General features: G+C 42.7%; 1 protein-coding gene across 1 annotated transcript; it reads left to right on the plus strand.

The window, feature by feature from the left end:
- Window positions 1-202: 202 nt before the first annotated feature.
- Window positions 203-25141, plus strand: ranbp9 (RAN binding protein 9). The gene is made up of 14 exons (XM_080542968.1): window positions 203-927; window positions 4109-4220; window positions 6162-6214; window positions 11297-11464; window positions 11678-11700; window positions 16097-16281; window positions 16644-16756; window positions 18359-18467; window positions 19163-19317; window positions 20213-20363; window positions 20488-20609; window positions 21257-21408; window positions 21726-21837; window positions 22714-25141. Exons 1-14 carry the CDS (start codon window positions 711-713, stop codon window positions 22842-22844), a joined length of 1803 nt encoding a protein of 600 aa, XP_080399094.1. The 5' UTR covers window positions 203-710; the 3' UTR covers window positions 22845-25141.
- The last annotated feature ends 406 nt before the right edge of the window (window positions 25142-25547 follow it).

Consider the following 25547-nt stretch of genomic DNA (forward strand, 5'->3'; position numbering starts at 1 on the left):
GCAGTATATACTAATTGAGTATGCTAGTATGCAGTATATACTAATTGAGCATGCTAGTATGCAGTATGCTAGTATGCCATTTCGAACACAGCCTGAGCATGTAACTCTCTGCTGCTCCAAGGAAGTGTGACCGGACGCTCTCAGCCAATCAGATCGGCGGATTACGACAGACAACAAACAAAAGATCGAGGTTACCCGAACAGATACCATGTCGATGTCTCGCACGTAGCTTTTATCATAATCTGCGAGATCAATCTTCTATTTTAACTTTAACCAAAATGGTCTAGCTTAGATAGTTATCCGTTCGTTAGATTTATGGTTAAACCCAGCAGCGTTATATAGTGTAAGCTAATGTCAAGCTACCAAGCCATTTTAGCAATACGCGTCGCTTGCACAACATAGTTCAGTTGGCTAGTCTTTAGCTAGCTAGCTTGCTAGCCTTAGCTAGCGACTCCTTGTTTGTGTGGCTATACCACCATCACCACCCCAGCTAGCTGTCAACATACAAGACAGCTGATTATTGTACTTAATTGGGTTTCGCTGTCGTTTGATTGTCGTTTGTGGGTGGCTGACACCCAACTATTTAGCCTAAAACTCAAAAACAGGTTGATCAAAGAAAGCCTTGATTGTCGTTGTGGTTGGCTGACAACACTAATTTAGCCTAAAACAGGTCAATCAAAAACAGGTTGATTAAACCCTTTAAAGCCATCATGTCTGGCCAGTCGTCGGGCTGCGGGTTCCTCATGTCGGTGGTGGTCCACGGGGACTCGGCGCTGAACGAGCAGGAGAAGGAGCTCAACGCGCGGCTCCGGCGCCTGTACCCGGCGGTGAACGAGCAGGAGACGCCGCTGCCTCGCTCCTGGAGCCCCAAGGACAAGTTCAGCTACATCGGCCTGTCCCAGAACAACCTCCGGGTGCACTACAAAGGTAGTGACATGACACGATATATATAGATCTATATATGTATAGATAGATGTATAGATCTATTAAACGTAGCACTTTAGCACTAGCTTGATGCCAAGCTCATTGGGCTCAAATGGGCCCGATTGCTGCTGATTATAGATAATATGAATATGAATATCAATATCAATATGAAATCAGGTCATATGAGGCAGTGTTAAGGGGAGTAGTTCAACTTCCACTACATAAACTATCAGGGTTTTTGCCATAGTAAGCTACTTAACTTTTCCAAAAGAAAGCATATTTAATTAGACTATTATATATACAAGCCTTTGAACTTTCATTTCCCTTCTGTTTCTGCAAAACAGCTAGCTTGTCCCAGCTGGCTAAAAACAACAGTAGCCTAAGCTAGGTGGCTAGCTAGCGAAAAGGACACAATTAAACTTAGCACTTTTGCTAGCTGATAGCCTTGATTCGCATCATCAAGGCTAGTAGCAAGCTAATCTCCCCCCCTCTACCGTAAGCAAAACAGGCTAGCTGGACCCAGGCTGGCTAAAAACAAAGTGGCCTAAGCTAGGTGGCTAGCTTGCTAGCTTGCTAGCTGGCTAATGTTCATCAACATAACAAGAAGACATCTTGCAAAACCAGGGGGGTATTCCATCAACGTCGCTAAAGGAAAATCCTGGCTTATTTTTGATAACTTCTCGCGAGACTTATCAGAATATGCCTGGATATTTTTAGGAACTCTCGCGAGATTTGTCAGACTAAACCTGGATTTTCTTTTAGCGTTGTTGATGGAATACCCCCCTGCTGGCTGAGGAGAGATTCCCAGCCAAATCAACTCCCTCACGTCACTAGCTAGCTAGGCTTGGCTAGGTTGCTAGGTTAGCTTGCCCAGTTTAACCTACGAAATAAGCTACCTGCCAAAGTAGCAATCAAGCAAAGGCAGTTTCCTAATAATAGTGTTATTAGATCTACTAAGCAGCTTTAATATCAAAGCGTTGGAGGTGAACTGTTGATCATTGTAGCGACTATTAAAAGGTCTGGATAGTTAGCTTAGCTAGCTAGGTGAAATTGCCCAAAGTCCGGAAATGTACATGTCATCACAACTGGGTTTATTAAAGCCCCCCTTGGAAAAGCTTGTCTTCAAATATACCCAAATGTATTATATTCAAAGAGTTAACTGATGGATGGGCAGCTGTTAGTGGTTACTACTTGTTGACAGTGGCTTACAGTTAAGCAAACTAACTAAAGCTAATAATCAAATCAGATGTCAAGTTCGTGGACAAAAGAAGTGTGTTGCTTTCTTAGCTTACAGACCATTTAGATGGGATCGCAAACAACATAAGCGTTCCCATTTCAACATGCGAGATCATTATGTGGCAAATGTCATGATGACGTAGTCATAAGATTGTGGTTGTTTAGGTAGAACAGCTGCCAGGTTGAGTCATAGAAATCCACCTTGAGTGACAGACAGGTAGGCCCAGTACCTGAATCAACAACCAACAGTATCTTACTGGCAGATCGTGACGTTAGAATTATAAGGTTCTATCTCCATTTTTGTCAAAATTGAGTTTTTTACATAATCTGATCCATTAGGTGTTTATTAATGCCTGTGTGGTGTTGACATTTTTGAGTTAGTAATTCATAAAAGACAAAGGTTCCATCTCACAAAACATAATGGAATGTAAAAACTTTAACGCTCAATATCTCTGAACTGCCCTAAACGGAGATAGAACCTTATCATTCTAAACTCACGATATGGCGTATTAGGAAGCTACAATTTGTTAGTGCAACTCAGTTTGGCCATTTTAGCAGTTTTTGTACTTTCATCTTGGTCTAACTAAGAGAGTTGCAAGGTGTTCTCGGTGTTGCATAGAACCTAGGAGGTGTCTTCCTTCCTCGAACATTCTAAACACAGCCTCCTGCTGTGGCTATGCAGATGCTCCATTTGTGGCTGATGCACATTTACAAACAAACACAGGTCACTAGAGACTGACCCACATTATTATGACATGTTTTTCATTGTATAACTGTTTTATGACAATCAACCACCAGCATGATTTATTGGATCTTGCCTTAATGATATTAGCATGACCTCATCACCACAACGGTGTTAATTTATTCAAGCTTTTAAATAGATTGCACTTGTTTGCACATGTTCCCACATCATCAAATGTAACCCAGATATTATCAGATGATTGGAACGAGAAAGTGTTAGGACCCTTGACACTAAAGGGCTCTGCACACAGCGTGCGATTTCTGTTGCGCGTCAACGTTCCATTTTGAAGTTTGAATGGAAGTCTATGAGAACATCGCATCGCAATGCACACGGCCCCGCACGGCGAAAATTCGATTCCATTCATAACAACAATGGAAATTATGGAACGTTGACGCGCAACAGAAATCGCACGCTGTGTGCAGAGCCCTTAACACTAAGCAAGCTAGAATGTGTTTACATTATTAAGGGGAAACGGGTAAGGGACGAGATATTGAGCTATTGAGCTCGTTTGACTGGTGATGTCAAGGGCACAGCCTGGGAGAATTACCTGGATAACAAAATGTGTCTGCCTAATATATGCTTCCATTTTAGACAATTTTAGATCACATACATTATTTTAAATAAAAAATAAACAGTTATTTACTGTAATGATGAATGCTTTTTATAGGTCATAGAGCTCAAAACACTGAGGCCACTCCACTCTCCATACACCACCAATGTTGGCACATCCAACTGGGGTGTACACTCATTGCATGGCAGCCATTTTGCAACATGCAAGATGTAAAATGGAGACCCCTCAATTTATACACTACTAATATTATTTCAATACAGAGGCTAGGGATTCTTAAATTCTATTGATTCCAGATCGTTGCAGATTATAGATTAGAATTTAGGCCTGTAAAAAGTGCACATGGCGTAGGGTTGGCAGGTTCTTGCCACTGCCATTGGAATACAGTATACCTGTGTTTGTGCAGGATAGAATCCCACTGACGTACACTTCTCACTCTGTGTGTCTCCTTCCTTTCTACTTAATAGCGATACTAAAAAAGGGAGAGTCCACACGTTAAGCACAAATGTATAACACAACTCCTCTGTTAAGTAATTTGCGTTGACTTATTCTGGAGAAAACCATGGTTTTTGTTAGGCTCGCATCACCTACCATTTGTGTTTGTGCCCCTCTTTCTATCCTCCTACTTTCACTCAAAGGTCATGGGAAGACCCCTAAAGATGCTGCTTCAGTACGGGCCACCCACCCCATCCCAGCGGCCTGCGGGGTGTATTACTTTGAGGTGAAGATCATCAGTAAAGGCAGAGACGGGTAAGTAGGTGGACATGCAGAGTAAGACACTGTCACTACTAGGGATGCACCGAAATGACAATTCTTGGCCGAAACCGAACTTATGGAAACACTTGGCCGAATACGGAGTGCGTACCGGCAGTTTTTTTTAAAAATGTATTCAGCCAATTTTTGTACCATTGCATAAATTAAATAAATGTAGCTTTTTATTCATGCTTGTATGCTTATTCATGTAAAATGATAATTATCAAAATTCTGTGTTTGAAATTGTATATACTAGGGATGCTCCGATCTGGATTTTTGGGGCCGATACCGATCACCGATTTTTTTCCTCAAGATCAACCGATACCGATACCGATTTTTTTTTAAATACATAACTGTAGGCCTACTGACTGGATAGCCTACATATTTTTTGCTTTTTAGACAAAAGCTCTGATCCATTAGGCACCAAGCAAACGCAGACCCATTTTTATGTCATAGTAAAAGTCTGGCCTATCACCCAGTTAGGGCCTGAAGCCCAAGTCAGTCGATATGGCTGTATAAAATACATCATAAACGTGGCCTTCATGGTTTACATACTGTTACGTCCTCCTATGTTTTCTGTTCAGTTATCTGTCTTCCCCAGGGAAAAAAAAGAAAAGAAGAAAAAGCGGTTTTGCGATCGGCCATTTTTGCCGATCACCGATCGAGTCATTTGGAGTGAAATCGGCCGATTTAAATCGGTGGCCGATAAATCGGAGCATCCCTAGTATATACTTTATGTTACATAATATTTACTCATTTCATGAAAGATGTACATCAGCGGCTGGTGAAAGGGGGAACAAGTCACCAATCAAAATGATCTGACTTTTATTTTGAGAACGAAAATACATTTCAACATTGTTGAAAATCACACACTCACTAATCAAGCCAAAATACTGCAATGCATTGGATTCGGTGAGTAATCCCCACTGCTACCTTGTTAACTATAACACTACTTTACATTGTTAGCAGGCTCACAAAACAAGCTGTGTTAGTTGACTAGCAAGCGTGTCATTGATTTTCAACAACACTTAGCTTGCGCTTTTTTTTAAGTCACGAAAACGGAAGTTAATGTCGGAATGTGCCTCTCGTTGTCGTTCAGAGACATGCCGACATGTTTGCTGTAATTATATGACTTGGCAGTAGGCAGTCGTCACTCAATGCTTGTTTCATTCACAGAACAGCATGGGCTGCTTGCACTGTTTGATCGCGTCATCAAAAAAAAGTATCGTATTCGGTCTTTTCACACCAAATGGCCGAATACCGAATGTGCTTTTTTTTCTTCTTCTATTTTCGGCCGAATATATTCGGTGGCCGAACTTTCGGTGCATCCCTAGTCACTACACATAGCTGGGTTTTAGTGATGATTGTGTTTCTATATGGAACCTTTGTACTGTGTGTAAATAAAGGTTAAAACAAATGTTATTAAAACATTTAGGGCTGGTTTCACAGACAAGGCAAGCCTAGTCCTGGACTAAATCACACTTTCAATGTAAACATCTCCATTGAAGATGCTTATCTCTAGGATTAGGCTTAAGCCTTGTTTGTGAAGCGGCCCTTAGTCTGCCTGGTTCAATGGGATAGTCCCAAGGGCTCGAACTCCAAGCTCAGACAAGCACACAGAATTATTTAAAGTGTGTCATGTATGTATTTGGATCAGGTCGGCACCCACCCAACCCACTGGTCTCTCCTACCAATATTCAAACATTAACCTCTGTTCATACATCAATGGAATGGAGTTAATCCATCATCAACCAATACCTTGTGTTCTCCTGATTGTCATTGTTGTGCTGATCACATGTCTGAATGGTTGAGATTTTGACCTACAGTATACAGAGGACATCTGTAATGCTGTAGTGATTTGTGGAATGCTATTTGGATAGTCACTGTTGTTCTACTTCTAGAGGACCTGAGGCCTGCTCTCTCTGTCTTTCCTATTAGGTACATGGGTATTGGTCTCTCAGCTCAAGGTGTCAACATGAACAGACTCCCTGGTAAGAGCTGTGTGTGTGTGTGTGTGTGTGTGTGTGACTTAACAATGTATTTATAATACCGTTGTGCCTTTCGGCCGAACATGTATTGTTGTTCTCTGTATTGGTTGGAGATCAAGAGGTGTGTGTGTGAGTTGGTTGTCTTCTCTGGCCTGAGATGACACTGTTGGGACAGGTCACATGTTAGCATGCATTCTGTGGGGGTTATCTGTCAGAGCAGGGTGTCTCTGACACTTTTCAACCAGTCACAGGACACAGGGCGGGGCGGGCCCCCACCCAAGAGCCTCGTCGGTTCAGTGTTTGAAGATAACACCCCGGAGCAGTGTTAAACCTGGCTCACGTTTTGGTTTGTTTAGCTTATATAGTCTAGGAACTTGTGTTATCATGGCTAATGCTCACCTCTACACAGACACAGGACGGTGTGAATTGAGACCTAAGATGGAAAGAACTAGGGATGCTCCGATCTGGATTTTTGGGGCCGATACCGATCACCGATTTTTTTCCTCAAGATCAACCGATACCGATACCGATTTTTAAAAAAATACATAACTGTAGGCCTACTGACTGGATAGCCTACATATTTTTTGCTTTTTAGACAAAAGTTTTGATCCATTAGGCACCAAGCAAACGCAGACCCATTTTTATGGCATAGTAAAAGTCTGGCCTATCACCCAGTTAGGGCCTGAAGCCCAAGTCAGTCGATATGGCTGTATAAAAGACATCATAAACGTGGCCTTCATGGTTTACATACTGTTACATCCTCCTATGTTTTCTGTTCAGTTATCTGTCTTCCCCAGAAAAAAAAAAAAAAAAAAAAAAAGAGCGGTTTTTGCGATCGGCCATTTTTGCCGATCACCGATCGAGTCATTTGGAGTGAAATCGGCCGATTTAAATCGGTGGCCGATAAATCGGAGCATCCCTAGAAAGAACTATTGTGAGATTACAGCTAGTAGCTATTCAGGATCCACTAAATCAATGAGCGATCTTAGCTCACACACTGTTAATGCCAATACCTCAACATACAGAGTGGTGGTGTTCGCTCAAACCTTGTGAGAACTCATACAACAATGCAATGTGAGCAGCACTTACTGAATAATCAGTAAGATTATTCAAAAAGTATTTTGAATATCTGACTTGGGATTGATGTTTTTGTTGTATGTGTATATTGCTGATATGTCAGTGTTTCCCCTACCATTGCCTTGGGGGGGCGGGCCGCCCTCCCAACGGAACCCCCCGCCCCCCCAAGAAAGAGGAATTATTACGGACGTCAGTGTTTCCTCCAGGATTTTTCACATTAGTGGCGGGGTGGTCGTCTTTCGCGCGCGCATAAAACGCGTGCACGCGAAAACAAATATAATTTCTTAAATAGCGGTTAAGTCATTAAAGCCGAGCAGGTGATTTTATATAGAAGGTGATCAAATACCAATATTGTTATGTACGACAGTATGTCATTGCAGCACTTTGTTGCACTTTACGACGTCACGTTCTGTTAGAGCTTTACGACTGTGTGTGCGTGTTGTCAGAATGAATGGCACTTGACAGTAAACGGATCTCAGTTTGTATACCTGTGTGGATCTACATTTATTAGCATAACACAAACATAATTTATATTAGATAGAACAACCCTGTTCATTAATGTTCATTAATGCTTGAGTTCATGTTCGCACTGTACTGTGTTGTGTGTGTTATTGAGACCGTTGGGAGAGAGAGCTCGGGTGAACTAAGAAAGTTGTGTATGAGATAGTTTACAATTAAACGCACAGATTACATGAGAGAAGCTATCTGTCATTATTTCAACCACTGTCCAAGTGGGGACGTTACAATACTTTCGTTTTAGAAAGAAACGTTAGCCGCTAGCAGCGTTTTTAGCAGTCACCATTCTTGAGCAAAACATGATACAAACAAACATTCAAATACTCGTGTCGTCTTGATTTTTTTTTCGATTTCAATGTATGACGCATCATTTGAAAGCTTACCATCTGTAGTTTCAGACTATGTAAACAACCGAAAGATTACGTAAGCAAATGGTTATTATTTATCTGGTATAGATACCACTTCTGCGCCGAATGTACCGCCACCGGCACAAATCCGCACCCGACATTGTAATTACCGTAATTTCGAAACGGTTTGTGCTATCGAAAAAAATCCAACTGTCCCTGAAAGCTGAGATGTTGCACTTCAACCAACATATAGGGTATTACGGTAAAATGTGACGTGAGGACATTCTCAGAGTCAGTTTACTCACAGTGATTGGCGGAGCGTTCAGGGACACATGCTTTTTTTCAGTTCTCCGGTTATAATAACTCGCTGCCTTTCTGCGCAGCCTGAATCAAAGTGGACTGTCTGAATCATTTGGTGGCGGAGCAAATTCATTCGTGGCGGCCCGCCACCAATAAATGCATATAGAGGAAACACTGGACGTAGACACCAAACATCTGACAAGCAGGCTAAAATATCCGCGTTTTTTAAACGCACCCAACCCGAATCTGGCGAGTGGCAAGCCCATAGGCTCGTTGGTAACGTTAGTCCGCCGTAGTCTCGCATAGCCAGACCTATCTCCACACTTCGCGCTGTGCCAGCGATGGAGAATAATACAAGATTTTGCGCAAGTGTGCGTGCGAGACGCGAGAGTTTTTGCCGGCTGTGATGTCTGCAGATTGAAAGTAAGCAAGTTGAAGCGTTAGCAAATATAATTGCTGAGTGTTCTGACAGAGAAAGTTGGTTAAAATTGGTCGTTATTATTGTGACTAGAAAGTGTCTGACTATAGTTCCATAGTGTAAATAGTGTCAAAGAACTAGCAAGCTAGCTAGCTCAGAGGTGATGAGATGAGCTAGTCTCCTTGCACACTTGCCAGCTAAAGAGCTAACTGGAGGCACTTTATTATTTTACTTAAAGTAGATATACTATCTTTCTTATTCTGCTAGAGTTGGGCTTCATGGTAATACCATAATGGCATATTTACAGTACATGGACAGTTGATTGAAGCATTGGAAATGTCTGTTTTTTATAGTTGGACACACAATTTTTTTTCAGGTGAGAGTAAAGTCAAAATGACATTATCTGACTGGATTGCCCACAGCAGATTATAAATACTCTGGCTGTTTTGTTTACCTTTTGGTTGACAGCAAAAGGGAGAGAGGAGGATAGGGAGAAAGAGCAGGATGATGACGGCAGAGAGAGAGAACCAGGTGAGAAAGTGGTAGTCAAGACCACATACAGTATATCTCAAAAGTGAGTACACCCTTTAGATTTTTGCAAATATTCTGTCATATCCTTTCAGGGGATAACACTATCTTAATGAAACTTTGATATAACTTAAAGTAGTCAGTGTGCTGCTTGAATAACAGTATATATTTATTGTCCTTTGAAAATTACTCAGTACACAGCTGTTAATGTCTAAACAGCTGGCAACAAAAGTGAGTACACCCCATAGTGAACATGCCTAAATTGTGCCCAAAGTGTCAATATTTTGTGTGACCACCATTGTTATCTAGCACTACTTTAACCCTCCTGGGCATGGAATTCACCAGAGCTGCACAGGTTGCTTCTGGAATCTTCTTCCACTCCTCCATGACGACATCACGGAGCCCACGGATGTTGGACACCTTGCACTCCTCCACCTTCCTCTTGAGGATGCCCCACATGTGCTCAATTGGGTTTAGGTCTGGAGACATACTTGGCCAGTCCATCACCTTAACCTTCAGCTTCTTCAGCAAGGCCGTTGTCATCTTGGAGGTGTGTTTAGGGTCATTATCATGTTGGAAAACTGCCCTACGGCCCAGTTTCCGAAGAGAGGGGATCATGCTCTGCTGCAGGATGTCACAGTATATATTGTAATTCATGTGTCCCTCAATGAAATGCAGCTCCCCAGTGCCGGCAGCACTCATGCAGCCCCAGACCATGATGCTGCCACCACCATGCTTGACTGTAGGCAAAACACATTTGTCTTGGTACTCCTCACCAGGGTGCCGCCACACACGCCGGACACCATCTGACCCAAACAGGTTTATTTTGGTCTCATCAGACCACAGGACATGGTTCCAGTAACTCATGTTCTTGGATTCATTGTCTTCAGCAAACTGTTTGCGGCCTTTCTTATGCATCGGTTTCAGAAGAGGCTTCTGTCTGGGGCGACGGCCATACAAACCGATTTGATGCAGTGTGCGGCGTATGGTCTGGCCACTGACAGGCTGACATCCCACTTCTGCAACCTCTGCAGCAATGCTGGAAGCACTCGCACGTCTATTTTTGGAAACCAACCTCTGGATATGACGCTGAGCACGTGGACTCAACTTCTTTGGTCGACCCTGGCGAGGCCTGTTCCGAGTGGAACCTGTCCTGGAAAACCGCTGTATGATCTTAGCCACTGTGCTGCAACTCATTTTCAGGGTGTTGGCAATCTTCTTATAGCCAAGGCCATCTTTGTGAAGCGCAATGACATTTTTTTCAGCCGCTCAGAGAGTTCCTTGCCATGAGGTGCCATGTTGTCCAGCATTCAGAGAGAATTGTGCCCAAAACACCAAATTTAACAGCCCTGCTTATCATTTACACCTGAATCCTTGTAACACTAACGAGTCACATGACACCAGGGCGGGAAAACAACATCATTGGGCACAATTAGGACATGTTCACTATGGGGTGTACTCACTTTTGTTGCCAGCTGTTTAGACATTAACAGCTGTGTACTGAGTAATTTTCAAAGGACAATAAATCTATACTGTTATTCAAGCAGCACACTGACTACTTTAAGTTATATCAAAGTTTCAGTAGGATAATGTTATCCTCTGAAAGGATATAACAGAATATTTGCAAAAATCGAAAGGGTGTACTCACTTTTGAGATATACTGTAAGTAAGTAGCCTTGAGAACCGATGGTTCTGGAGCCTAATGGCCCATAGGGCAGGAGCCTATCTCCTGTTTCCGTAGCGTGAGGCGGCTTAATGTACAAGTACACCCCTGGACATGACGCTGGTATGAGGCAGGGTCTTACCCCCTGGGGGGGGTCCATGCCACGGTCCATGCCACCCCCCCAAGGCAGCAAACCTAGGGGAAACACTGTATGTTATAATGTCTTTTTTCGTCAGGTTGGGACAAACACTCGTATGGTTACCACGGAGACGACGGCCACTCATTCTGCTCCTCCGGCACAGGACAGCCGTACGGCCCCACATTTACAACGGGCGACGTGATTGGCTGCTGCGTCAACCTCATTAACAATACCTGCTTCTACACAAAGAACGGCCACAGCTTAGGTACCGAACACATGGTTTGAAATGATACCAGCAGCACATGGCATACATCACACAACAGTATTATCTGAGAGGCTTAATCATTATTCCACAATTCTAAACGTACCTGCCCAGTTACACTTATCTGAGAGGACAATATCTGATACAAGATAAATTTTGTTTAATACCTTAGGAAATGTGTTGATTTTGTCCTCTGTATTCTGTGTTATCTTCTAGGAATCGCCTTCACAGATCTGCCGGTGAGTGTTATTTCCAACAAAGTTAAAACATTTTCAGTATTTTTTAATTATGATTGTTTCAACTTTAGGGGACAGATTTGGTATACCAGTTTGGTATACCAGTTTGTTGCTTTGTGTGATTTCATTACCAACTGTTGATGTGTTTTTTTAATGGGAATTCTGATGGGCTTTCATAATAACTAAGGTGTGTTAACATTAGGGGTGCAACGGTTCTCGGTTTTATATTAACCGTACGGTTTGCCGTCCACGTTTCAGTACGCAGTAGTGAATGTCCTTTTTTTTGGTTTATGCTGCGTTCCATTGAAACTCTGAGGTTGAGTTTGTCTGGAACCCAGTTGCTTCTTGTTCAAATGTTTGTTCATGGTGAGGGGAGTTGAGAACATGGCAACAGTTTGAGAAAACCCTGGAGTGCTACAAATCTGTGTTGTGGGGTCATTCATTTCGGTTTTGGCATTGAATACAGTGATGAGGGAACGAAAACAGAGAACAGAAAGGTTACTGCAAGCATTGCTTCACGCATGTCGTATATGCGCATAATGCATATATGGGCTACCAGCTGTTATGGCTGAAGTGCACTTTTACTTTTATTTCTTCCTCTCCTATACCAGTAGTCAAGGCTAAGAGGCACTTTTACATTTGAAAGTGTTTATTATATTTTTTTACATTTGAAAGTGTTTTTTGTTTATATATGTATATTTTACAATATACCAGTCATATTCTGGAATGTGTCTGAATGTTAAAGTTCCATAAGTATAAGTAAAGTAACAGTTTGTAAATATTACTTTTTGTAAAAAAAAAAAAAAACTCCTTACGCACAAAACACGTACCGAAACTGTGACCCCAAAAACCGAGGTTCATACCGAACCATGGGCCAACTGAACCATTGCACCCCTATTTAACATGCATATTATATATTATACAAATAAACTATGCACACATGACGAGATGTTATGGTGCACTGGTTCTACGGTAAACCGAAATGTCAAATTCATACCGGGAGAATGTATGATTCACCAGGTTAATGCTTAATGTGCTGCTAAAACTAGTACCATTGTGTTCTAAACTAGTACCATTGTGTTCTAAACTAGTACCATTGTGTTCTAAACTAGTACCATTGTGTTCTAAACTAGTACCGTTGTGTTATAAACTAGTACCATTGTGTTCTAAACTAGTACCATTGTGTTCTAAACTAGTACCATTGTGTTCTAAACTAGTACCATTGTGTTCTAAACTAGTACCGTTGTGTTCTAAACTAGTATCATTGTGTTCTAAACTAGTACCATTGTGTTCTAAACTAGTACCATTGTGTTATAAACTAGTACCATTGTGTTATAAACTAGTACCATTGTGTTCCACAAGCAAGGAGCCAAGAAGCCAACTACCAACTCTTTAGCAGATACTTTTTTAACTTCATAAACTACTTTTATTTGACACGTTATGATCTATTGATGACTGCTGATCACAATGCAAGTATCAGATGAAATCTGCGCCGCTCTACTCGTTGCTCAAATGTTCCCTGAGAAAAGAATAAAAGCGTGTGAACTTGTGTGCATGGTACGATCAGGTAAAATTATACGGTTTGAACGTGGTAGTAAGTATAGTACACAACAATAAAAACATAATGTCCCCACATAATGTTGGCGTGAAGAGAACTACAACTTGTGGAAAAACAAAGCATTTGCGGTGGAGTAGCAGATCATAAAAGAACAGAAGTGAGGAGAGGGAATTATTTAAATATCAACTATATAACTTGGACCAAATCGTGTTTTATAAATATCTATAGCTACTCTCTTGGTTTGTTGTACTCATCATCCGTTCTCTACTGTTTAAATGAAGCTTTTATCTGTATCTGCAGCTTGTATATACGACAGCAGAATGAAACGGGGGAAATATCTTTGGTGGTATTTTGATATGACAGTGTGTGCACAATTATTAGTAAGTGAGTATTCTGACCTTATTATTTCTATGCACATTTTCCACTCCAAACCATATAAACATAAAATAGATAAACATAAATATAGTGGCTATAGTGACTCTGTAAAATGAAACTGAAATGGATATGTGGCAGATGATGCATGTTTGACGCATAATTTATACATTTTTAAAGGGGTATGAATACTTTGCATTCTTTGCATACTTTGCTACACGTTGTGCATTAAAATTCATATTTACTTGATTATTTTTTATGTTTTTATATCTTTCAGAACACAGCACTGTTCATAAATGCACTTATGCAATCCAAATGCTCTTCTTACAGTCCACACTTTATTTGTAATGTATTATTATTTAATTAGAAAAATTACTTTAGAGAAGGCTTTCTTTTCTTCTAAACTTGTGTAAAACCGTTCACAAAAATTAAAATGGGGTGGCTGGGTGGTGTAGCTCACTAAGGCACATTCCACGTAATTGCAGGATCCCTGGTTCGATTCTGGCCATCGACCTATCCTGCATGTCATCCCTCCTCTTTCTCACCCATCCTTCCTGTCAATCTACTGTCCCTATCCCAATAAAGCGGAAATGCCCTAAAAACATATTGAAATAAAACCGCAGGCACTTAAGGTATGAAGGTCATCATACTGTCAAAATCTCATTCTGTAACACCCTCTATATGTGTGATATGTCATTTATAGGAAAATACCCTGCCTTTAACCCAAAAGCCGCATGTTATTATTGCACTAATGTGAAAGCCATGGTTGCACCGTTGTCCCTACCGGCAGAATAGCCGCTTGTTTGGGGATAATAAGAGACTTGAACAAAACAATAATCCATTGAGCAGATAAACAGGGCTGGCAGCGCGCCAGCATTCATGTTTCTCAGAGTTCTGCGTCACCTCACCGGAGCTGACCTTTCTCTCCATTGGACCATGAAAAAACAGGGCCTTGAGAAATCCCTCCACGGACTAGAAATCCTCAACGGCATGTTTTCTCCTGGTCACCTTGCCATTTACTCAGTTTAGACTGGATGGACCGAGGGGTTGTGGGAAGATGGGTCAAGCTTAATATTAAGTTGCCTTTCTGATTGTGTAGTCATTACACGCATTACACGCACATTTGTGTTAATGTGCCCGTTACATAATAATTCAGTTATTGCTTTGTATATACGTACATGTTATTGGACGACACAAGTGAACGAGAGACTGTATCCAATGTATTATTTGCGAACAGGTATTCATATAGGCCTAGTGATCTTTCTGTCCATCTTTTTCTCTCTCTCTTTATATCTGAAAAGTAGAATCCAAGTATTTTCTGTTAAATGATGACATTGAAATTAATGGAACTGAGATTAACCTGATCCAATTTTACTATTAAGATACGTCATATACTGTAGTCAAAGTAAGATGCAGGGCCTTTTTTGTTTTTTAAATTTTTAAATTTAACCTTTATTTATACAGGTAAAAACACATTTTCAAATGTGACCTGTTCACAGGCATACAACAACAACATCCACCACAAACAAATACAATACAAAACCTGGCCTACATAGTCTAAAACTAAACTAAAACTACATAGTCTAAAACTACAAAACCTAAAACTAGACAGCTAAAGAGCTAGGGACAGGGAGGGGTCAGCAATGGGCAAAAGGGAGGGTCAACTCAATTGCAGACTCGCACTGTATGTCTCTCAGCAAGAGCTTCTTAATGGTTAGAAACTCGATTCCTCACATCCTCTCCTCCATCCTCCACTCGCTTCCTGCTTAAAACGCATTAGAGAATTGAGCCTCTGATGCTGTTTGAGAAGCATGGAAGTGGACATGAGGAATGACGTTTCGGACAATTACTCTGTCTTAAATCGGTTCCCAGGTGAACGTGATCCCAGCTCTTCTAGTTGATCATCGTTGCTAGTGAAACATACTTGTGGTATTGTTTTGTTGATAGTGTTGTCAAACCTACCGTCTTATCACTAGGTTTCCACCACACACATCCATGTCCAGATCTGCTCCCTGAACATTTTTATCACTGAAATATATGGATTTTCATGTTTGTTGTCCGTCTACCCTTTTTCTGCTCCTGATAACCAAGCCTGGTGTATATCCCATTTACACCTTGCAGTAACATGCGGCCTATATCTGACTTCCGTGTCTTCCATTGTGATCGGGTTTAAATGTCGCAGTCACATGTCTGATTGAAACATAGTTGAACAGAAACTGGACATCTGTGTCCAGACTTTTCTATGATAAAGCCTTTTACAGATCCGATCATAATGTGTCTTTTCCGTTTACACCTGTCTTTTATGTGGATACAATCAGAACGCTGACAATGTCTGCATACAGAACACATTTGAATGCAAGGTGTAAGTGTCTCAGTGGAGATCTATTTCCAAGTCTGTTCCCTCAACGTTACTGCTTCTGAAATGACTAATTATTACTAATAAGAGCATACTCTTTCTGCAATGCCTAGCCCAACCTGTACCCCACGGTGGGGCTGCAGACTCCGGGGGAGGTCGTGGACGCCAACTTTGGCCAGCACCCATTCGTGTTCGACATCGAGGACTATATGCGTGAGTGGAGGACCAAGATCCAGGCCCAGATCGACAGGTTCCCCATCGGGGAGCGGGAGGGAGAGTGGCAGTCCATGATCCAGAAGTAAGTCCTCCACTTCTCCCCAAATCCTTTATAGGATTAGCTCCTACAATTCGATTGTGAGTTGCAGGTTTGATTTATTATTTACTAGGGATTGGGAGGGGGGGCATTCCATTCTGAGTAAGAACACCTTCTTGGTATCGGTCTTAGGGCGCGAGTTTAGCCTGTTGTAGCAAAGTGGAGGAAATATAGTTTCCGCTCCGTTTAGTATTCATTGACGTTTTGACGACATAATTCCTAGGGGAATGTGATCACTGAATGTCACCGTCCCTAGTGAGCCTCCTCTCTCTCTCTCTCTCTCTCTCTCTCTCTCTCTCTCTCTCTCTCTCTCTCTCTCTCTCTCTCTCTCTCTCTCTCCTCCACAGAATGGTGGCTTCCTACCTTGTCCACCACAGCTACTGTGCCACAGCTGAAGCCTTTGCCAAATCCACAGACCAGGCTGTGCATGAGGAGCTGGCTTCCATCAAAAACAGACAGAGTAAGTTGTCTGTTTGTTTATTTTGTATTATAGAGAGAGAGTGCAGGGGAGAAGAAAGGGAGGGACTCTTTGGGTTGAGTCATCTGGCAATGAAAAATGCCTCAAGCTTTGTTTTGTATGCTATGGCCCAGACCTCGGTCAAATACGTCCAAATATTTGTGGTGTGCTTGAATTAGCTTGGAGTTCTCATTTTTTGGACTTCAGTTGGTTCAACTGTATACAAACTATATGAAGCGAGTGCATCTCAAAGTAGATAGATAGGTAGGTAGGTAGGTAGGTACGTTATTGATCCCAGAGGGGAAATTAAAACATTAACAACAGCAACAAAATAAAGTGACAATAGAATAATAGAATAAAATAGACATCTGAAACATTATGTACAGTAAGTATAGTCCAGTATGAATGAACATGCTCCAGCCGGAGGAGGAGTTATAGTCTTATTGCGGCAGGCAGAAAAGATCTCCTATATCGCTCCTTAGTGCAACAACAACATAGTTGTCGTAGTCTGTTGTTAAAGGTTCTCTGAGTCTGCTCTGCCTCAGTGTCATGTAGGGGATGGGAGGGATTGTCCATGTTGGCCAGGAGTTTGGTCCTCATCCTCCTATTGGCCACCTCCTCCACAGTGTCCAGGGTGAGACCGAGGACAGACCCAGCTTTCCTAATAAGCTTGTTCAGTCTCTTGGGTGTCACCTTCCTTGATGCTGCCCCTCCCCCACAGAATTCCAACACTTAGAGCGCTACCCCGGCCACCACTGACTAGTAGAACATGTTCAGCAGAGTCCTGGACATGCCAAAGGACCTGAGCTTCCTCAGGAAATAAAGCCGGCTCTGGCCCCTCTTGTGCAGGACATCTGTGTTACCAGACCAGTCCAGTTTATTGTCCAGATACACCCCCAGGTACACCTAGCTCTGGACCACCTCCACTTCCTCTCCCTGGATGGAGGCAGGGGGACCCTAGTCCTCCTAAAGTCCATGACCATCTCTTGACATATGATATGCTATTTGGGGAAAAAATCAAGGCCTTAAAAGTTTTAGAAAATAGACATGGGTCATTGAAAGTGCTTGAATTCCCCTCTCTCTCTCTCTCTCTCTCTCTCTCAATAAAAAAAAAACACATTGCGTAACTTTACACATATTTCACAATATATTGTTTTGCTGTGCTGTGGTAGAGAAGGCAAGAGACCTTCTAGTGTTCAAGCCTCTACATTCAAAAGCCTCTCTTTTTAATTATTGTCTGTGAGCGGTAAATAATATATAATAGGTCCTATTATATAAATTCTCATCTAGATCTGTCTCAAACTATGCCGTGTTGGGTCCTTGAATTTGAGGGAATTGAGTCTTGAGAGTCCTTGAAAAGTGCTTAAATTTGATGTTTCAGAAGGTGTGGGAACCCTGTTTTAAGATTTACAATGACATTGTTCACAAACAATCTTCTACTTTGTGTTCTGATTGGGTGGAAGGCAGTGGAACTTAGCTCACGATGCATGTGTTAAGTTATACTTAAAGAATAAATTATTCTATATCATTCATTTAAAAGTATAGAAATGGATGTACCAGTCCCAGATTGTATATACGATTTTTTATGATTTAATCTTCTTACAGAGATCCAAAAGCTGGTGCTGTCAGGAAGAATGGGAGAGGCTATAGAGACCACCCAGCAGCTGTACCCCAGCCTCCTGGAGAGGAATCCTGACCTCCTTTTCATGTTGAAGTGAGTCAAGTTATGGATGGCAACTCCAACTGTGTGTTGGTGGCATTTTATACCCAGTAGGATGATAGGAGGGTAATGGTGTGTGTCATCTTTTTAAATGGTAAATGGACTGACTTACATAGCGCCTTTATCCAAAGCGCTTTACAACAGCCTCTCATTCACCCGTTCACACACACATTCACACACCAGTGGCGACCAAGCTACCATGCAAGGCGCCGGCCCCGCTCACTGGGAACAATTTGGGGTTCAGTGTCTTGCCCCAAGGACACTTCGACATGTGGCCAGCCGGGGCTCAAACCGCCGATCTTCCAACCTTGCGATCATTAGACGGCGGCTCTACCTCCTGCGCCACAGCCGGTCCATCTTTTTTGATGATGGACTTCCCTATACAGTCTTCTACTTTCCTTCTCACTTTTCATTTCACCTCATTCTCTTTTGCCTGTCTTGTTTTTTTTTTCTTAACAATCTTTTTCTCGACCTCTCCCAACATTCTCGATCTCCTCCTTTCCTGTGGTGTCACCTCTCTCTGTCTCTCTCTCTCTCTCTCTCTCTCTCTCTCTCTCTCTCTCTCTCTCTCTCTCTCTCTCTCTCTCTCTCTCTCTCTCTCTCTCTCTCTCTCTCTCTCTCTCTCTCTCTCTCTCTCTCTCTCTCTCTCTCTCTCTCTCTCTCTCTCCCCCTCTCTCCCTCCCTCCCAGGGTGAGACAGTTCATAGAGATGGTGAACGGTACGGACAGTGAGGTGCGCTGCCTGGGTGGGCGGAGCCCCAAGTCCCAGGACAGCTACCCGGGCTCCCCCCGGCCCTTCAGCAGCCCCAGCCACAAAGCCAGCGGCTCCCAGGCCTACCTGACAGGTACACACACACACACACACACACACACACACACACACACACACACACACACACACTACCTGACAGGTACACACACACACACACACACACACACACACACACACACACACACACACACACACTACCTGACAGGTACACACACACACACACACACACACACACACACACACACACACACACACACACACTACCTGACAGGTACACACACACACACACACACACACACACACACAAAGCCAGCGGCTCCCAGGCCTACCTGACAGGTACACACACACACACACACACACACTACCTGACAGGTACACACACACACACACACACACACACACACAAAGCCAGCGGCTCCCAGGCCTACCTGACAGGTACACACACACACACACACACACACACTACCTGACAGGTACACACACACACACTCACACACACACACACACACACAGCCAGGCCTACCTGACAGGTACACACACACACACACACACACACACACACACACACACCCAGCGGCTCCCAGGCCTACCTGACAGGTACACACACACACACACACACACACACACACACACACACACACACACACACACACACACACACAGCCAGCAGTGAAGCGTCTTTTGTTCTTTCGGCTCTACACTCCAAAAGTGTGGCTTTGAAATCAAACAATTACTCTGAAGTTTAAGTCCAGATTGTCTTTTATTCAAGGGTATTCTTGTCCTTTTGAATGGTGAAATCTACAACACTTCTTATTTCTGGGCACAGGAAACAATGGGACCCGTTAACGACCCATTGACCCAAACAAAAGCTGTGTATGTTCTCTGGAGCCATCTTCAGTTGTTTTGTGTTTTGAGGTCATTCTATTTTATTTCCTCTCACTCTTTGTGTCTTCTTGTTTCTCCCCCAGGGTTTGACAGTAACTGCTGTAACGGCGTGACACCCACCAAGGCCCAGCCCTCCCCCCACAGTCACAAGCCCTGCCCCCCAGGCCCTGCCCTCCCCGCTGCAGAACTCAGCGCCCTCAACGGCACCACCCGTAGCCTGCCAACCAATACCAGGTACTGGAACACAAACCCAAACTGACACCCCGGCTACTTAACACCACCTAGCCCGCTGCACACAGCCACACGGCCTGCTGAGTATATCACCAACAACACTGTCTTTGTACTGTCTGCCCCTCAGTACTGATGTGGATATGGAGGTGGACCATTTCACCAACGGGGTGACCGAGTCTTCCTCCAATGGCTTCCTCAATGGCAGCACCAAACACGGAGCCGAGCCTGAGGACTGTGACGCAGACATGGGTGAGTCTTCTGTCTGTCTGTGTGTGCACCCTAACCCTACCAGACTTGGGTGAGTCTTCTGTCTGTCTGTGTGCACCCTAACCCTACCTGACTTGGGTGAGTCTTCTGTCTGTCTGTGTGCACCCTAACCCTACCAGACATGGGCGAGTCTTCTGTCTGTCTGTGTGCACCCTAACCCTAACAGACATGGGCGAGTCTTCTGTCTGTCTGTGTGCACCCTAACCCTAACAGACTGAAATGGTGCCAAAAAGTAGCTAGTCTCTCAGTAATCCCCTTGCTTTTCAGGGATTGTTTTTTATTTATGTATACTGTAGCAGAGAGTCTAATGTCAAGGAGACATCTATTGTCATGTGTTACAAGCTAAAAGAAACATTGATAAATAATGCGCTCAACATATTTGTGGCATTCGATAGTCTGCATGGTTTTTCTTGCATTGAAAAGGCTTAGGCAACCCACCTAAAAGAGAAAACATGTAAAGATGGTTAAAAATTGTCCATACATTTATTGCTGCAATTTGGCTATCCAAGCAGCCTGTTCTTGCGGAAAAAATAATTCCTACCACCTAAGCCTTATTTTGAGCCAGGAAAAACCCTGGTCTGTACATTGAATCCACTCCTTTGCTAATCGGATTGGCTCCGTATGCACAGAGGTGGAGTCGGCCCAGTCCAAACGGCAGCTGTGCGGGGGGAGCCAGGCAGCCATTGAGAGAATGATCCACTTTGGCCGGGAGCTCCAGAGTATGAGTGAGCATCTACGCCGTGAGTGCGGCAAGAACTCAGCCAACAAGAAGATGCTCAAGGTACACCCACACCTCCTACCTACACCAAAACCTGATTACATTCGGTGCCCTGAAATAGGTTTATGTATAACAAGTGTTGCCATTTCTAAATGGTGAAACCAATATCTACACAAATACCATCAAATAAACGCTTAAAATCTCAACTTTGACCTCAGTTGTTTGATTTACACCCCTGTCACTATTGTGTCAAACACCATAGTATTGCTCCTACACTATGACTATCACAGTGTTAATCCTACTACGCATCATTACAGACCACATAATAAACTACCAAACTGCTAGGTTTCAACTGTTTCCCTCTCCCCTCCTCTCTGTAGGATGCGTTCAGCCTGCTGGCTTACTCAGACCCGTGGAGCAGCCCAGTGGGCTATCAGCTGGACTCCATCCAGAGGGAACCTGTCTGCTCCACACTCAACAGTGCAATATTAGGTAAGTGACGCCCACAAGTGATGATGATGATGAGATACAGGAACCTTTCAGAGAGATTGTTTCTTGGATAAATGATCTCAACCACTATTTTTGTGCACATATACAAGTCCATAGGGTCCATCCAACGATTGTGGTAGGGTAAACTTGGTAGTGTAACTTAAATGCTTACTATTCACACAGGGCATTTTGGTGATTATGAACTATTTCATTTTTAATATGTGGAGTTAAATGCAATTACATTTCAGTAACACGATTTGAAACGTGTAGGGGTTCACATACTTGTTCTCGGCACTGTATAGGGTCTTGTTGATTTGTTTATTTTTCCAGTCATTTGAGTTATGTACCCTTAACTGTGAATCGTAAAAAATATATTTTACATACAATGTATAATTCGCATATATATACTGGGAACTGATTTATTTTAGGCTTCATTCACCTTCAAAAGCATAGTACATTTCATACTTTTTTTTTTACTTGCCACCCTGAGACCTCGGTCTCTTTGCAGGTGTGCCGTCACTAAATATTTCTCTATTAAACCACTCCAATATATTGTTACTGTATCCGACATGCTAGTCATGGAACTGCTGAAAGCTTAATATTATAAATATCGATATAAAAAGTGGATGCTGAATCAATTAGAACCAATATTTGTGGAGGTTGAAATTACTATATGGTGAACTATTACTTTGATGACGGGTCAAATCACAAAAATCACAAATCACATCACAAATCACAAATCACAAAAAACAAGGTTTTCCTTGAACATTTGGTTAAATGAAGTGGAGTTAGACGAAGTTGTATTTCTCTTTTCAGCATTTCATGCATTATCTATGACTGTTTGCTTGTCCTTACGTAGCTCTCTTCTCTCTCCTTCAGAGACTCATAACCTTCCCAAGCAGCCCCCTCTGGCCCAGGCTGTGGGTCAGGCCGCGCAGTGCCTGTCCATCATGGCGCGCTCTGGCAGTGGCTCCTGCGCCTTTGCCTCTGTGGACGATTACCTGCACTAGCCAGACGTACGCAGCCCCGCCCCCTGCTCCCTTCCAACGTGATCAACGCTCATCTGGATTCCCCCCCCCCCACACACACACACACCTTTGCTAGCCTCATGACACATACAGCCAGGAATGGCTGTCCACATAATTTAGGTTGACAATGGGAAAATGATCCCACTTATCCTAGACGAATTCTCACCTCTGATCTGTTCGAACCTGGTCGTGTGTGTGTGTGTGTGTGTGTGTGTGTGTGTGGCATAAAAAAAATCCCCATTCTTAACTATTGTACAAAGGTGGTCCAGCCTGGTCTGAAGAACCAGAAAAGCCTGACTAGTGACCACAACAACCCTGGTCAATGACAACAGTTGACCATCCACTGTGGTCAACCCTCAAGGTGGCCCCTTTAACCCCAGAATAGATCACCAGAATAGCCAACGAGCCAATGACAACCACGGAATCATGACGGTGGACCTATTTACACCCGGGCTGGCTGAGTGCCCTAGCCCCACGCCACCTTGAGATATCAGCTCCGCATTGGCCAGTTGAAAGACAACTCGCAAACCCAATCAGAGACTTGTGACGCATGTGGGCTCAAGACTTGGAAGAAGCCAGTGGGGAATCTACAGTCCTGACTTTTGTCTCTTTTTCTTTCATTCAGTTTTTAAAATCTAGTTTATTTTGGGGGGGAGGGGTGATGGGGGAGGGTGGCTAGGCTCTGTTTCTGTTTCTTGGTTTACAAGGCATGGTGCAAATTATAATTATATTATTATTATTCTTACTTGCATACACAGTGTATTTGTTGAGTGCCGGCAAGAGTGAATTCCACTAAATAATAAAGGTCCCGATCCCACCAAATCCTTACTAGTGACAAGTGTCAGGTGTCAGCGTGTGTACATGTTAACATTTATATGAAAAAAAAAAAAAAAGAATTATATCAATAGAGTGAGATATTTAGCTACCAAAATAAAGGAAATTATATTAAAAAAATAAATATAAAAAATAAATAAAAGGAAAAAAAACAACTCAAAAGCTTCATACCCCAAGAGGACTGATCCTTTGTGGTGGTAGTTAGTCTCTCTAAACTTTGTTGAAGTTGTAAGTTACACTGTGGCTGGTAGGATGAGTTAACCTTTTCCGGTACCCCCCACCTCCTGTTCCTAACTGCACTGCAGGTTTTGATGCAATGTTATGACATTTTTATTTTCGTAATGTATTAATGTCTGCTTATCCCTTATATACAAATGACTCAGGAGCCAAATGCCCTCTCTCCTCAGTTTTGAATGCTAAGATCCAACCTTTGACTCAGTTAAAAATCGAATGTGTTCTGTGTGGTGTAATGTAATGAAGGGCTTTTCAGACTTGGATCCACCCTATACAAGCTAGCAGATTTATAGCCCTGTGTTTAACTGGTAGCAAGCTATTCCTCTAATGAATGTTAGCCATCCCACCATACAAAGTATAGCCAGAGATGTTCTAAGCATCTGTATGGTCCTAGTTTAGATCTAGCCCAGGGCTAACAATTAGCCTGGCATGTGATAGCCCATTATGCTAAGGGTCAATAGCAAGCTAATCATAGCTTTGGGCATAGCCCTTTTGGTAGAACTACAACCCGGGGTTAATAAGCAAGTCTTGGAATGACATTCAGGTGTGAAAAGCCCCTAGGCTGCCTGTATGAAGTTTAAGTTGCTAGTTTATGACTAAGTGGAGGCCGGTAGAGTTAGAAATCAGAGGACTGGCACATTGTGATGCATGGAACGTAATGAGGAATGGTGCTTGTCTTCTGATCACTACCTCCACCAGCCTCCCCTGCTTCTCAACCACATCCACCCCAGTGGGAGCAGACTTGACCTTTCTTCTTTTTTTGTTTACCAGATCCCTCTGTCCTATTAGTACTGAAAACAGCAACACAACATTGAATACAGTATTGTCAAATGCACTGTGGCTTCCACATTTACAATAAAGAACCAAATACCTAGGAAGATATTGCAACTGTGTTTTAGATTGTGTGTTTGTGCTTGTTTCTGCAGAGAAACCTTGGAATGCTAAGGCTAAACGTAAATGCTAATACACTGGTGTTTCTAGTTGTCAAGGGTTTCTAGCTAACATTTCTAGTCATGGTTGAACTTTGAGGTATCTGGGTTTTTTTGGTTTGATGCAAGCAGTCATCCCAGAGTCTTGTTAGTCTGTATCTGTTGTTCCTTTGGTTAAGGTCATAACCTATGCATGCCATAGTAGTTGGTGGTTGAGATCAAGCTTTTAAAAAAATTGGCCCATTCATGGTGTAAAAGGAAGTTGTCAAACCATGACTTGTCCACTGCTGACTGTGTCCATTTAAAAAGCAAAAAAAGTGCAATTGTCTGAGGGTGAAATGATTTATATGAAATACCAAATAACAGTACATTTCTCAATGCTGTAGTCCTGGACTGACTGGTTACAAAGACATAACTGACAAGCACAGCATCAACTCACTTATACTCACGGTCACTTGCACGAAGAAACATAATAATCCACTCACCTGATCATCCTAACCGAAACCGGATTTCTTTCGTCTTTGACTATGCAGAAACATTTTTATACATGGTAACCTGGCCCAATTTACTTTAAAACGTGTCTTTCTTTTAGTCCACGGATTTGAGGTAAGCTTAAAAGGTACTGGAGCTTGTAGTACTTATTTGATTAATTGAAATACAGACGCCATCTGATTGTCACATCAAAAGA

Source organism: Nansenia antarctica, assembly GCF_963989245.1.
Source record: "Nansenia antarctica genome assembly, chromosome: 12".
Classification (NCBI taxonomy): Eukaryota; Metazoa; Chordata; class Actinopteri; order Argentiniformes; family Microstomatidae; genus Nansenia; species Nansenia antarctica.